At 39.1% G+C, this 14,117-nt stretch overlaps 1 protein-coding gene across 2 annotated transcripts in view; it reads right to left on the reverse strand.

The window, feature by feature from the left end:
- mia3 (MIA SH3 domain ER export factor 3) overlaps positions 1-14,117 on the reverse strand; it is a 15,749-nt gene continuing 1,632 nt past the window's right edge. Inside the window, exons 4-28 of one of the 2 annotated variants that reach the window (XM_036582246.1) lie at positions 11,489-13,964; positions 10,880-11,173; positions 10,660-10,796; positions 9,066-9,197; positions 8,959-8,980; positions 8,763-8,851; positions 8,592-8,669; positions 8,394-8,504; positions 8,164-8,235; positions 7,790-7,894; positions 7,308-7,430; positions 7,087-7,186; positions 6,938-6,990; positions 6,726-6,816; positions 5,701-5,839; positions 4,788-4,950; positions 4,645-4,680; positions 4,485-4,552; positions 4,321-4,412; positions 3,322-3,435; positions 3,100-3,168; positions 2,968-3,014; positions 2,733-2,795; positions 2,031-2,319; positions 1-1,520 (exon numbers count right to left, since the gene is read on the reverse strand). In XM_036582246.1, the coding sequence (XP_036438139.1) occupies positions 1,201-1,520; positions 2,031-2,319; positions 2,733-2,795; positions 2,968-3,014; positions 3,100-3,168; positions 3,322-3,435; positions 4,321-4,412; positions 4,485-4,552; positions 4,645-4,680; positions 4,788-4,950; positions 5,701-5,839; positions 6,726-6,816; positions 6,938-6,990; positions 7,087-7,186; positions 7,308-7,430; positions 7,790-7,894; positions 8,164-8,235; positions 8,394-8,504; positions 8,592-8,669; positions 8,763-8,851; positions 8,959-8,980; positions 9,066-9,197; positions 10,660-10,796; positions 10,880-11,173; positions 11,489-13,964 (5,283 nt within the window). In that variant the 3' untranslated portion in view covers positions 1-1,200. The remainder of the gene's footprint in view (positions 1,521-2,030; positions 2,320-2,732; positions 2,796-2,967; positions 3,015-3,099; positions 3,169-3,321; positions 3,436-4,320; positions 4,413-4,484; positions 4,553-4,644; positions 4,681-4,787; positions 4,951-5,700; positions 5,840-6,725; positions 6,817-6,937; positions 6,991-7,086; positions 7,187-7,307; positions 7,431-7,789; positions 7,895-8,163; positions 8,236-8,393; positions 8,505-8,591; positions 8,670-8,762; positions 8,852-8,958; positions 8,981-9,065; positions 9,198-10,659; positions 10,797-10,879; positions 11,174-11,488; positions 13,965-14,117) is intronic. The other variant, XM_036582247.1, reaches the window with a different exon arrangement.

Genomic DNA, 14,117 nt, shown 5'->3' on the forward strand with positions numbered 1-14,117 from the left:
TACGGTTGAAAACAGCTTGTTTAATTCAGCACTTTCAAGTTCAATTTCATTAGGATTTTAGACTTTCTATATGATCACACCTCTACAGATAAAAATATTTTTATTCAATTCTTTGTTACCACTTCATTCTAAGTAGTTGCCCTGTAGAGAAATTGACAATTACCCTGGATAAATTCACTTAAGGGTGTGGTAGACAAGGAAGAACTGTCCCAACAACTGAAATTAGAATGCCCCTATTAAAACAAATCAACAATACAGAAAGCTTCATTGCCCGTATGAGCTCTGCGTTATGATGCTATGCAAGTACTGTATGAGGATATTCCTTTTATAGTTCACTTGTGCTGCAAAGATAACAGGTCTAGCACAAAATCAAGCACAGGCACAATTAATTTATTCCTGACGCTTACTGTACTGCATGTCTATGTAAAATTTCTGGTTTTATTCATAACATTTTATTATACACAGGTCAGGGAAATGTACAAATACTTTGTCAATATGACAGCAAGTGAGTCTTTTCACTAGGAAAAGAAAATCATAAGAACAATACTTAGGCTTTACAACAGATGACCTGATGAATAATCCTTGTCAACCAGAATGATTTGGCAATTTGTCTTTTCAATGCACTGTCTGATTTAAACAGCATTTCTGAAGAACATGAGCAACAAATCAATGAAGCATTTGTTCATTAATTGGGAAAAACAGCCAGAGGTCCTATTTTTCCCACATTAAGGACATCAAATATAATTTTGTTCTACCTATCTTAAGTCAAAAGGCATGATAAGTTATTCAGTCTCTAAAACACAACTTACCCTACCAAATTCACTATGAAGCAACAGCACTGGGCGAGTAGTTCATGTTACCTGCAAAACAATATGGCCGAATTTTTCTCTATTCAAAAATTTGTAATGTTTCCATAGGAAAGGTTTTTTGCTTTTACAAACTTAGAAAAAAACAAAAAAAACAAACAAAAACACCTATGTAAAATAGAAATGTTATTGCACAGTATACTGGAGCAAGAGTGGCAAAACTTTTTGGGTCCCCCACCCTGGCCACATTGAAATATGAAGGTATGATGTGGCTTTTTGGATGCTTTAATGTATAAATTATATTTAAGGAATTTCAAATGCTGTTAAACACAAGAAAACAACAAGATGAAGTTCAGTAATGGGCAGGTGGCCTTGATTGGCAATGGTTGCTGGTTCAAGGCTCAACCACTGCAGAAGTGGCTGTGTCCTGTGCAGCCCCCTGTGGAGATGAGATATCTCTATCATGACCAGTTGCCTGGGTCATCTCGCCATCCCTGGAGGACTGAGCCATAGGTGGAGTGGTTCCATGCAAGTCCCTGGCACCAAACTGAGGTGGAACCATGGCTCCAGGAGGAGGAAGAGAGCCAGGGGGGAAAGGTCGAGAAGGGAAAGGCAAGTTACGAGGTCCGGCAAAGTCAAGTGGGAAATCATGTGTACTATATGGTGGTGGAGGCGGTCCCATGGGAGGGAGATCTCTTGGAGGCGGTCCGCATACTATTAAAAAGAAAAAAAAAAAAAAAGGGTTGGGGTAAGAATTTTTTTTTTTAATGTTTTAAAATCCCGAATTTCCCCTTTCAGCTTTGTCCACACTTCAGTGGAAACATTTGGGAGGTGGGGGGGGGTCTCACTTCTGTCTACAACAAAACTAATGATGCAATAAAACTTTCAATAAAACCATTGAAAATGCAACATTTTGAAAATGCTCTACATGGCTAACCTGCAAACATCATTTTCACTCTGTGGTGTGGATAAAGGAAACAATCCTGACCAAAGTGTACACTGGCCACAACAAATCACTTGGCGTAAATGGCATTAACTTACTGATCCAAGAAACATGTACTCAGAGAAGGCACTTTTAGTACAGAAGTTTCTCCAATTATTTTAACATTTCATTGTGGATGGAAAACTTTCAAAATTATGTAAAAAACTTCAAGCTGTCATTTTTTAACCCATGTGCATTAATGTGGACAAGGCCTTAATGTGGAGCATGTGAACAGCTCTTACCAAAGGGAGGAGGGACAGGTCCAAATGGGCGCAGAGGAGAAGGTCCATAGGAATCCAAGTGAGGCAGTTTTAGGCGTGGGTCAGGTCCAAGAGGAGGCCCAGGAGGAATCATAGGTGGATGGCCATTAGGTGGTCTGACCATTGAAGGAAGTGGACCATTAGATGAAGGTGGAAGTGGTCCAGCCATGGGTGGTGGGCCATAAGCCTTTAAAGGGGCACTAAAGGTTGGGCCAGGAGAATCCTTGATAGGAGATGGGAGAAATGATCCCTGGCTCTGAGACTTTGAGAGCTGAAAATAAAAACAAAAACAAAAGTACCTCAAATCTCTTCATATTGTGTCTGCTTTGTCTAAAAGCTAAACTGAGCACACAAACACCTTCAGCCATGCACATAATTGCTCGCAGGAGTCTTACTACAGTGAGTTTTGTTAGCCATCCCACAAGCTTCAGTAAAAAGAATTTACTGTCTAGGCAGATGGAGCAGTCACAATCAACACATAACAGAAGTTGTGTATGCTGCACAAAAAGCCCAGTCAAAACTCAATCTCTTTCAGCTTCAATTAAAAAGGCAGGTAAGTTTGCAAAGACATCCACAACAAGTGTGACCAGCAACCTGTTAGAAGGGAGCTTCTGATTGTGCACAAGCCTATGCTGTACATCCATTCACCTCTTTCACATCCCAACATCCTAGTGCTGTACTCACTGCCTCTGTAGTATCAGTGGAGGCCTGCGTTGAAGCCTCAGTTTTTACATCAGCTGGGACTGTCTATCCCCAGAAAAATAATAAATATACATATAGTGACTATGGGGTAATGCCTTGATCGTTTCCCCATAAAAAAAAAGTTAGAGATACAAAGTAAATACACTCATAACATTACACATAACATAGAAAGTTTTCAGAAAAGGACACACTACCAAGAGTTTACTAGTATACTTACGGATCCATCCTGGGTGCAAGGAGAAGAGGTGCGAGGGGCAAACAACTCTAAAAAGACAATACACTTTATGTAACTTTCCATTTCACATGATGGGTCTTCTCACAAGGGTTAACGTAGAACACATCTGCATACCTGGTCGAGAAGGCAGCGGATGTCCAAGGTCAGAGAAGCGTCCATGTGGGTCAGAAGGAGGTCGTGGGCCTGGAAAGATGGGGGGGGGAGGAGCACACATGCTGACTATACCTGACTTTTTTCCATTTTGGACTCACAATGATCTGGAGCGGGGTGCAAAGTGTGTGGGGGGGGGAATTAAAACATGGGCTCTAAAGACAATAATGAGGAAATACAACTCACCAAAGGGTTCATTCCTTCGCCCCACTGGAGCAGAGGGGGGACGTCCAGGACCCTCTATCATTAAAGGGGGAGAGGGTGCACCCCCACTCACAGGGGAAGGCCCATATGACTCACCTGTTCAGACCACACCAGCACAACTAACACTTTAGTCTGATCAGGCATAATTAAATCTGTAACTTGTATACAGCTAGCAAACTCATTAATTAAAACACAACAGTGATAAGACAAAGGCTGTCTGCATACTAGACAACAAAAGGACTAATTGTAGATGCAAAGGCATGCAGCTACATTTAGTTGCATTTCTGATGTTGTTTCTAGTGTGTGGGCACATTAATGCACAACAAACAGCTCTCCAAAAGTGTAACAAAGACTAAAATATAACAACCTGGGGCCGTATTACAGAAACTTCTTGACTGAAACAATCAGTTCAGTCAACATGAAAATTCAGTTAAGACTGAATTTAGGACAGAAGCTATTACGGAACAACAGTTCTTAAATTCATAATCTTAACCTAACTCCAGATAAGAAAACTTCTGTTTTAACTCTCCACTTCTATCATTTTATTTAGTGATGGTCAGTATAGTTCACAATAACTAGCATAATGACCTTACATTTATCTACACTGAAAATGTTGTGTTGACTTATGAGGTTTATTTTCTAACAGTGTTTTAAAAGTCCCAGACACTGCAGACATGATCTCTACTCTTACTACCTTCTTGTATTAATGTTGATGAAAACTCATCAGATAAAATATTAGTGATGTCGGTGAATAAGAAGTAGACAGAGCTGAATGTGTTGCTTTTATTAGAAGGAATAACGTTAGTGTGGCTGGCTAAAGCATTTGGAAACAGACTAGAGAGCGGCAACACTCTGATAAACAGCACAAAGCACTGTTAGGAAGTTTAGGAGTGTAGAACGATCCGGTAATATAGCCCCTGGGCTTCAAAAAAAAAACACAAAGCAAAACAGAGGAAGACTCAGAGGACGAGAGAGTCTCACCTCTACGCAGAGGAGGCATGTGGCGGTCTGGAGGCCCTGACTTATACAGGGCATGTTCCAAATCTGACATTCTGTCACTGCACTCCACAATCCTGAGGAGCAAAAACAGTGTGTGAGATCAAACCGATAATGACCACATCCCTCTATGCCCTAAGTGCACTCACTTCTGTCGCAGGTTGGCGCTCTCTCTCCTCTCTTCTATCAGAGCTCGTTCAGATACACGGGCTTTTAACTGAAACATATGCAAGGTCACTTAAATTCAGTACTCACACCGCTACTGAGAGTACAGTGTATAAATATACACAATTAATCCATACTCCCTACCCAGTTTTCATGGGCTTTCTTTTCCTGGACAGCAATCTACAAGGAGAAATTGGACAGTAAATAGATGTCAAAATACAAAACAGACAAAAGGATTCTGTGCAAAAAACAACTGCTGTCTTCAAAAACATGGAAGGGAAAACAACCTCTGCTTTGAGAGCTCTCTCATTTTGCTGCATTTCTTCCTGCATGTCCTTCACTTTTTGTCTGAGGCTATTCAGTTCCTCTTCTGCCTGCAAGGCTCTACCATCCACCTCAGAGAGCTTGGTCTCCTTCTCACGCCGCTCCAGCTCTTCCTGGGTCAACCTTCTGTGAGATAAGCCATATATCAATCTCTGTTATAATAGCAGTTCAGAGCTCTGCATAGAGCAACTCCACATCGCTGATATAGAACGCTGTTACAGGGTCATCTTTAACACTGACAATGTTAACATAGAGAAGTCTTCTACGTTAGCATTTTAAGCGAACATTTCACACTGAAAGTGCTGTAATCTAAATGCAAACAGACTTATACTGTTTTAGAAAAAACTCAAATATACACACTGGATAAAATACATCAAATTTCTCACAAATGCTCCCATGCCAGCTAAGGTCGGCTTTACAAATAGCACACCTTACAACCTTGTTTTCTGAGTTTAGTGTGAAATTCTCACTTAATGTGAAATCCCACACTTTTAAGGATTGTGTTCTTGAGGCTGACATCGCGCATTTGTTAACTCCCCACTGAGTGGTAATGTCAGAACATTCCTAGTGAGCACGAGAACAACACATAATGACGCCACCAACTAATCGACTATTAAATTTGTTGCCAACTAATTTGGTTGTCGATTTTAGTTGACTACATCAAATGATTGTTGCACCCCTAGTCTGTTTGTCAGATGACAAATGACGAATGTCAGCACGCTTACGGAACACCCATTAGAAGATAAACTTGTGGCCTTCTATCATCTCATACGCAAGGATCAATACTGACTAACAATTACAACTCACACAAAATCGTGTGAAATTCTTCACAAGGGAGATGACATCAACAGGATAAAACCCAAATAATACACTTACTGCTGTAAAGCATTTTCTTTTTGCTGATATAATTCAGTTGTAATTTCCAGTCTCTGTTGGAGGTTCTTGTACTGGCTTTCCAGATGAGTTTTCTCATTTTTCAGATTTGTTTGGTCATGAACCACCTTCTGAAATTGCTCTGGAATAAAATGAAAAATGGAACATTAGTAAAGTCAACTCAGAGCCTTCCACTAAGTATATACGTACGCTGACTGGTCATTTCATTGAGTACACCTCCACCTTGAATCTAATCTCTGGCCATTTTATCAGATCCACTATATAGGTGCACTCTGTAGTTCTACAGAGTGTGGTCCATCTGTTTCTCTGCATAATTTGTTAGCTCCTTTTCACCATGTTTTTCAAGCTAGAGGTTAGAGCAGGTACTATTTGGATGGTGGACCATTCTCAGTAGTGCAGTGACATGGTGGTACTGGGTTATTGTGTGCTGCGCTGGTATATGAGTAGATCAGACAGCAGTCTTGCTTGAGTTTTCAAACACTGTCCACTTACTGTCCACTCTATTAGACACTTAGACAGAACTTGTTAGTCCACCCTGTAGACGTAAAGTCAGAGAATATAGCTCATCTGTTTCTGCACAGCTTGTTAAACATCCTCTAGTCCTTCATCAGTGGTCACAGGACGCTGCTGGCTGGATATTTTTGATTGGTGGCCTATTTAGTCCAACAGTGACAAGCTCCTGCAGCACTGCTGTGCACCAGCACAACACACTCACTCACACACACACACACACACACACAAACATACCAGCACCACATCAGTATCACTGCAGTGCTGAGAATGATCCACCACCCAAATAACATCTGCTCTGTGGTGGACAATTGCAGAACAGAATAGAAGGGACTTAACAAATTAGTAGAGAAACTAATTGATTACAATCTGTAACTATAAAACCAAAAATACACCTGAATAGTAAGTGGAGCTGATAAAGCGAACAATGAGTATAGAAACAAGGAAGTGTACATGATGGAATAGCCAGTCGGTGTATACAAAACTATTATATATACCTTCCAGTGCCTGTCTCGCTTTCTGTTCACCCAAAAAGTTCTCTAAATAGCGATTCCGTTCATCCTCTATGACGGAAAGAGTGGCCTTGATCTGATAGAGAGAAAAAAAAAACAAAAAAAACAACACAAACACACACACACACGTATGCAACATAAAACATGCCTATGTACAAAAGTGTTCTTATATAAATGTCAGCCCTATACACACTTACCCTCGAAACATCCATCATCTGTTTGATGTGCAATTTAATGGGATCACCTTTGTCTGAAACAAAGTATATATCATGATTTTATATATATGTGGAACTGTAAAAGCAATGTAAGTCAACACTTTCTCAGCACAGTATCACAGAACACTCACCAGCTGCTTCCCCATTGGCCAGTTTAGCATCACTATTTTGTAGCTGTGTACCTTCACAGACTTCAAGGCCCTTCAGCTCAGCAATACAGCTGGATAAAACCTACATTAGAGAAACACAGCCTATAATAACATTCCAATATGGCTGTCTTAAGGTCATAGAAAACACTGTTTAACATTTGAACATTACAGAGCTCAAGCAAAATACAGAACAATAAACTTACATCAATTTCATTTTCTTTGTGCACAAGGGAGTCCTCCAAATCTTTCTGTGTCTTATGGTAGACTTTGATCTCTTCACTGAGTTTTTCATGCTTCTCTTGCCAATGTTTGGCATCACGCAACAGCTGTGACGATTACAGAGATACAACAAAGTTTATGGCATGAAAATAAGTTTGCATAGAACTTAGAAAGGGGCCCTATTTTCAAGATGCAAGGCATCTTGCATGTAGCAAAAGTGGCAAGTAATCACATCCATTTACAGGGTCAAGGCATATTACAAGTCACTAAAATTGCCACATATTTGTAACATGCATTTCCATGAAATACCAACACCTTTCCTTGCGCTCTCATTTACACACGGCTCAGATTTCTTTGCATCAGCCCACCTGCATACCAACCCCTCAAGAAATTACCAGTATGAACTTAAGATGTGGCACTAGACACGCACCCATGAAAACACAGCTCCAGGCGTCATTTTACTTACAGATTTCTTCTGTTCTTTCAATGCACTATTGTCCTTTTCAAAGGACAGCACCTGAGCTTTCAGAGCATCTTCCCTGAGTTTAGCTTCATCCATAAGGACCTGAAACTATAGTGTTTATAAAAAATAAATAAATAATTAAAATAATAATAATAATAACAACAACAACATTAATAAGAACAAGAAAACAGACAATAATAATAATAAATAATAATAACAACAACAACAACAACAACAACAAAACAACAATAAAACAATAAGAAAAATACAACAAATACACAAAAACAGATGCTGACAAAAAGGAGAAATTGACAGATCTGTAATTACATAAAACATGTGCACAAGACCAAAATTAGTTAACATAATTTGTTATATACCTTTGAGTGCTCCTCTTCATACTGCTTTAGACTATTCTGGTGCTTCTCAATTCTCTTACACATTACAACCACCTTCCCAAGAAGAGAAAAATAAATAAATAAATAAATAAATAAATAAATAAATACCAAACACACACACACAAGAAGAAAAAAATAGCACAGATAAACAATCAGAAAAGCTTTAAAGAAAATGATTCAGAAAGTAAGCATTCAGAAAACAAAATGCTTACTTTCTCATTGAGAGTTTTGTTCTCTTCCTGTGTGTCTGCAATTTTTTGACTCAGTTGAGCAGTATTAACAGATAGTTCTTCCCTCTGGGTGAGGAGGTTCTGGTAACGTGCCTAGAACACAAAAAATAAGATATAAATTTTAAAAAACCAAAGCATGACCAACAACGGCACAGTTAACTAAAGTAATTCAAGACTTGCCTTAAGCCCTTCAAATTTCTGTTGCGTAGAACTTCTGAACTTTTCAGAATTCTTTAGCTTTTCCTCATGCTGCTTCATCTAAAAGGAACAAATTCAAAAGAACTGATTTGGAACACTAACTTAAATACTCTTAATTGGCACATTGTAGCAAAAAAGGCATCAAAACTTTACCATATTGTTCAGTTCAGTTATTTTGAGAAGGACATCAGATTTTTCACCGACAAGCTGTTGGATCTTCTCTGCAAGCTGCTTTTCAGTTACTGACAAAACAGGAAAGGGGTAAGAACATGGGATGAAATGAAACACAAAAACAGCAACACATTTCTTAATCATGGAAACTTAGATATAATACAGACATCATACTTACATTGATATGTTCTGCTTTTCACCTGTGGAGAAAATATAGTAGGTAAACTTCAGATTCAGTCACAGAATCAAAATGATAATTTTAACTGCATTTAAGTAACATCTCACAGCAAGAATAGTCCTCCAGATGAACATTAGAATGGTAAGGATTCCAACAGTAGCTGTAGCAACCACAGGCTTCCAGGGAAGTCCATGGAACGTAGGGCCTGGCTGCCATGCCTCAGGCAAGGCGGCAACCAACTAGAAAACGAACAGCAAAGATCAAGTAACTTAACTTTGTCTAAAATTAAAGAGAAATGTTATGTTTTGAGAACGAGATTATTAGAATTGTTTGATTCTTATTTATTCACATTCAATTTCAGATAAAAGTTCACATTCACTCAAAAGAGAAAAAACAACATAGCAGGCATTTTTAAAATCATCCAATCCAGTAAAACAAGTCAAAGACAGAATAACACAATGAGGCAAGTCAAACGACTTTTTAAAGCCAATGAACTTTATTCTTCTGGCAGAGGACCCCTACTTACAAAAAATATTTTGAAAAGACATAACCATTTATTTTTTCATGCAAACAAAATTTACTGAAAAACAAGGTGATCATATTCAGATGGTTCACTAGCTTCAGAACTACTGCAATAAGCTATTCTATCAACGGGAAAAACATCAGGGTTCAATGGACTTTTAACCCTGATGCAACAGTTAACGATGACTCAGTAATGTAATAATGGTTTACTTTTGCACGAACGAATTTAGTCCTTGGTTATAACAGACAACGTAGCTACAGTCAAACAAATAACGTCGGCTATGTGTCAAGAGACGATGGCAATGCGAGAATACCGCCGCCACAAGTATTCTAGGCTAACTGGCTAGTCAGCTAGCTCGCTACTTTACACGGCTGCTTCATTCAAGCCACAGTACCAGCGAGACTACCCGTATTAGTTAGCAAGATTCGCAAATAACTTCTATAAGAAGTACGGTTAGCTAGCTAGCTAGTTACTAAAGCCAGGCAACGTTAACTCGCTAAGCATAAGACACAAGCAAAAACGATAACAAAACACCTACTTCCTGGAATCCCGACAGAAACACGACGGAAATAGTCGTCCACAGGTCAAATACTCCGGACGGAGGAGAAGTGTGGATTACTCCCCAATCCATTCCGTTTCTAATGGCGGCGAGCTAGGGATTCAAGCACCGATATACATGTGCAGCACAATCGCCAAATGTAGGCTAAATGGCGGATTGCTTGCTAGCTAGAGTTAGCTAAGTTACTTCATACCGGCCGCTCAAAGCTAAAGCAAACCGCTAGGTTAGCTAGCTAGAGAAGTAACTATCACAAGCTGCCAACCCCTAACTGTTTTCCCACAGTGTCTCTCCACACCAAAAACTGAGCTCGATTAGCTCATGAACGAAGCTAGACCTGTACGTTACTGCAAAAAATAAACACCGACTGCGCCGAACTGTATTTCAAGTCTGTACTTCAACCCTTAGAACACGTCAACATCTGAAAATCCTGTTAACCTCTTCACGTCACGATTCACGTGACAAAGGAACCTCACAAAGTCGCTTTGCCTAAACAGCTAAAAATGTGATCAATACACAAGCGGCTCATTAATCATCTTCCAGTCCAGTTTCAAACATTTATGGAGCATAACGAAGCTTGTAAAACCACACAAAGCAGCATAATAAATCAATTTTTACTCACAATTTCTGCATATACTCCAAGAAGTTCAGAGCCAAGAACCAGCCAGCCCCAAACATGGTCTGATTTACATGTACTGGCTTGGTCATAGTTTGCTTTATTGTCATAGTACTCAGAGGCACTTGAGGACTCCAATGCTCCTGGTGATTGCAAATGCAACATTTTAAATCATAACAAACATCAAATGTTATAGCAGTAAGTTAAACACAAAATCAAAACTAACCTGAAGATTGCATTTGGCTTTGAGACAGATCAATGTCCAAAGGATTCTCCAAAATAGCTTGTGGTCCTCTCTGCACCTCTTCTGGGTCTTTAAAGCTTGTTCGAATGTCTTTATTTTTATTGAAATGGCCACCATCCTCCTCAAGGCCCACGTCTTGGCTATTGGACTTATCCTTCTCAATATTTACATTAGATATATCATTAGCTTCTTTGTGGATCTTAGGAGCTTCAGCAGCTTCAGTCACTGGGATGGTTTTGACTGAATCTTCCATCTCTTCAGATGCATTCAAGTTTTCTGAAACGCAACATGGGCAAAAACATTTATCCAATGGGTTTCAAATCCATCTGCTCATTAAATCTGTGGTTTGCATTTCAGGTTACCATACTTGGGCATGAGAATACAATCTAAAATAAAAAAAAGAATATAAAACGCACAGTTCTGCTAAGCTCTCCAAAATCTTGCAACTATTTTTAATTTGGAGGACATTGTGTTGTTTAAATTCCATAGCTTACATAATGGACTGGAATTTTTTTTCACCAGCTAATTTACATCTGTGTTTCAGAACATCTTATCACTAGGATAACTAGTGAATCTGAGAATATGGCTTACCAATTTCAAAATGGGACTGGCTCTCTCCTACCAATGGAACACTGTCACTGACTGCAGAGTACTTCTGACGTAGATAAAAAGCAAACTCCTGAAAGTCATCCAAGATGGCCGCTTCTTCGTCAAACATGACTGTGTCCACTTGTTGTCCAAGGTCCCGAGCCTTCTGTTCCCGGGTGTCCAGCATTTTCTCAATCTCATCCAGTATGGTGTTTTCAGAAACCTCCAGGATACTCTCCAGTGTCCTTTCTATGTCATCACTGGTGTCTGAGTTTGACTCCCTAGCAGACTTAAGCTCCTGCTCCAACTCAGAGAACATTGCTTCAACTCTTAAGAGGTCTTTCAGATCTAAGTATCTCTGAAAGCGTTCCATTTCATCATCCTTAAAGTGGTCTCTTAAAAGTGTTAGCCTCAGCACACTGTCACTGTACTCAGGCTCTTTGCTGGTGACTGGATCCTGCTGCACTTCATCTGCACCTTTATTACCAGACTGTGTATCATTTATTTTATCATAGGCTGAGACTGAGGAATCCAAGGATTGTACAATGTCTGATTCTGTATCGCCAATTGTCTGTGTGGATGAATTTTCTTTTGGTTCTTTAGGTATGGTTAATTCTCTATTTTCTAATTCTGCTTTAGACTTGTCATTTTCTGTAGATTTTTCTACTTCCTCAGTTTTGGATAATATAGCATTTTCATCATCTAATAACTCCTCAGTATCCTCGTTTTCTTTATAAATGTCAGATTCTTCTTCAGCTTTGTGTTCTGTTTTCAGTGTGCTTTCAAATAAATGGACTACGTCTTTTTTCGCTTTTTCAATCTGTTCATCTTTCTTCTGAGAGATGTCAGATTCCTCTTCAGCTTCAGGTTTATGTTCTGTCTTCAATGTGCCTTCAAATAATTTGACATCTTCTTCATAGTTCTTGTCATCAATGTGAAATACATTTTGTGTACCATCCTTGGAGAGAGCCTCCCATTTGTGAAACTGTAAGCTTTCAGTTATGGTTTCCTTCTGAATAGTTTTCTCAGCAACTTTTTCAACTGATTTGTCATCTTCCAAATTAGATGTTGGGGTATCACGTTCAGATCTGACAACAGCATCATTAAACGTCTCAACCACATCTGAGTACTTTTTTGAGAGTTCAGATTTCTCATCGCTCTCCAACTCTTCTCCTTGAGTCTCATATTGTAATGTTTTGGTGTCCTTCTCAGACAATACAGTGTCTGTAATGATGTTTTGTGAAATGGGCTCCTCAGTTATAGGTTCAATATTAGAGTGTTTGGTTTCACTTACTATAGTGTCTTCTGATGAAGCAGGGTTCTCAATTATAGTGTTGTTAACATCAGAGTACACAATTTTACCCACTTTAGTGTCATTTGATGATATGGGGTCCTCAGATGTAGAGTCATTATTGGACTGCTCTGTTTCATCTGCTTCTGCATCGTTTGCAATAGGGTCCTCAGTTATAAAATATTTATTGGAGTGTTTCATTTTCTCTGCATCTTCATTTATTTCTGAATCCTGAACATGTAGTTGATCTTCTGAATCTTTCTCATATTTGTCTGGGTCAGTATCCTTCTCTTCATCCTCCTCATCATTGCCAACTTCAGTGTCTTCCAGTAAAACTCTTCTCTCTCCTCCATTTACAATATTAAAAACTGTGTCCCCTAAAGATGACCACATGTCATCCTTGGTTGTCTCTGAGACATCTTCCTGTTTTTCAGCTGCATGTTCAAGTGGAATACCTTCATCCTTTGACTCAGCTGGACCAAGAATGTTTTCCTCAAAATGAGGGAGCTCCTCTGCAGCTGGAAGTAGGGAAAATTCTTCTGGCCTTTCTTCTACTTGTTCACTTTCTTGGTCAACTAATTTGTTGCTTTCTTCTTCATCAAAATAAGGAGTTACACTCAGTGTATCTTCGTCATCAGAAGTAATAGCATCAAATGTCGTGCCTAAAGTAGTTTTTAATTCAGGCAGTGCTTCTACCTCTGTGACATGGTAACTTTTGTCTAAAGCACCAGCACCTTTAGACAAAGGTTCATCTGTAGTGTCTTTGTTTACTGGCTGCCCTTGATTTGCATCATCTGCAGTCTTCAGATCACTTTTAGAAGTAGCTCCAACAAGATAAGATTCTTCATCTATTGTTTCTGAAACGGTTGATTCCAAAGGTGAATGAGTAGGTTCAGTAGGCTCAAAATAAATGACATCCTCTGTATCATCTGGCTGCTCAGCTTCATTTTCCTTGGGCAACAAATCAGAATCTTTCATGTCTCTGTCACTGGTATCTTTAGGAGATTCTTCCAGAGATTTGTCCACATCCTTAGTATCAACTGCAGTATCGTCACTGTGAGCAATTCCTTTTGGTTTCTCACTTTGGCTGTCACCCTCATTTAATAATAAAGAGTTGCTTAATAGCAAATCAATATCATAGCTGTCAAATGTATCTAGTCCAGTGTCAAAACAGACAAAGTCGGTTTCCTGAAAAATATTGAAAGGCACAGATTACTTTCAAAATACAATTAAATAGCAGGTACAGTGGAATTTCACACTGTTTCATAACATGAAAATGTGAAACAGCTGACATGGCCTCAATATTAGACATTGTGAAAAATATTTTTACACTGATGCATT

This window comes from Colossoma macropomum, unplaced genomic scaffold (assembly GCF_904425465.1).
Source record: "Colossoma macropomum unplaced genomic scaffold, Colossoma_macropomum, whole genome shotgun sequence".
In the NCBI taxonomy this organism is placed as follows: Eukaryota; Metazoa; Chordata; class Actinopteri; order Characiformes; family Serrasalmidae; genus Colossoma; species Colossoma macropomum.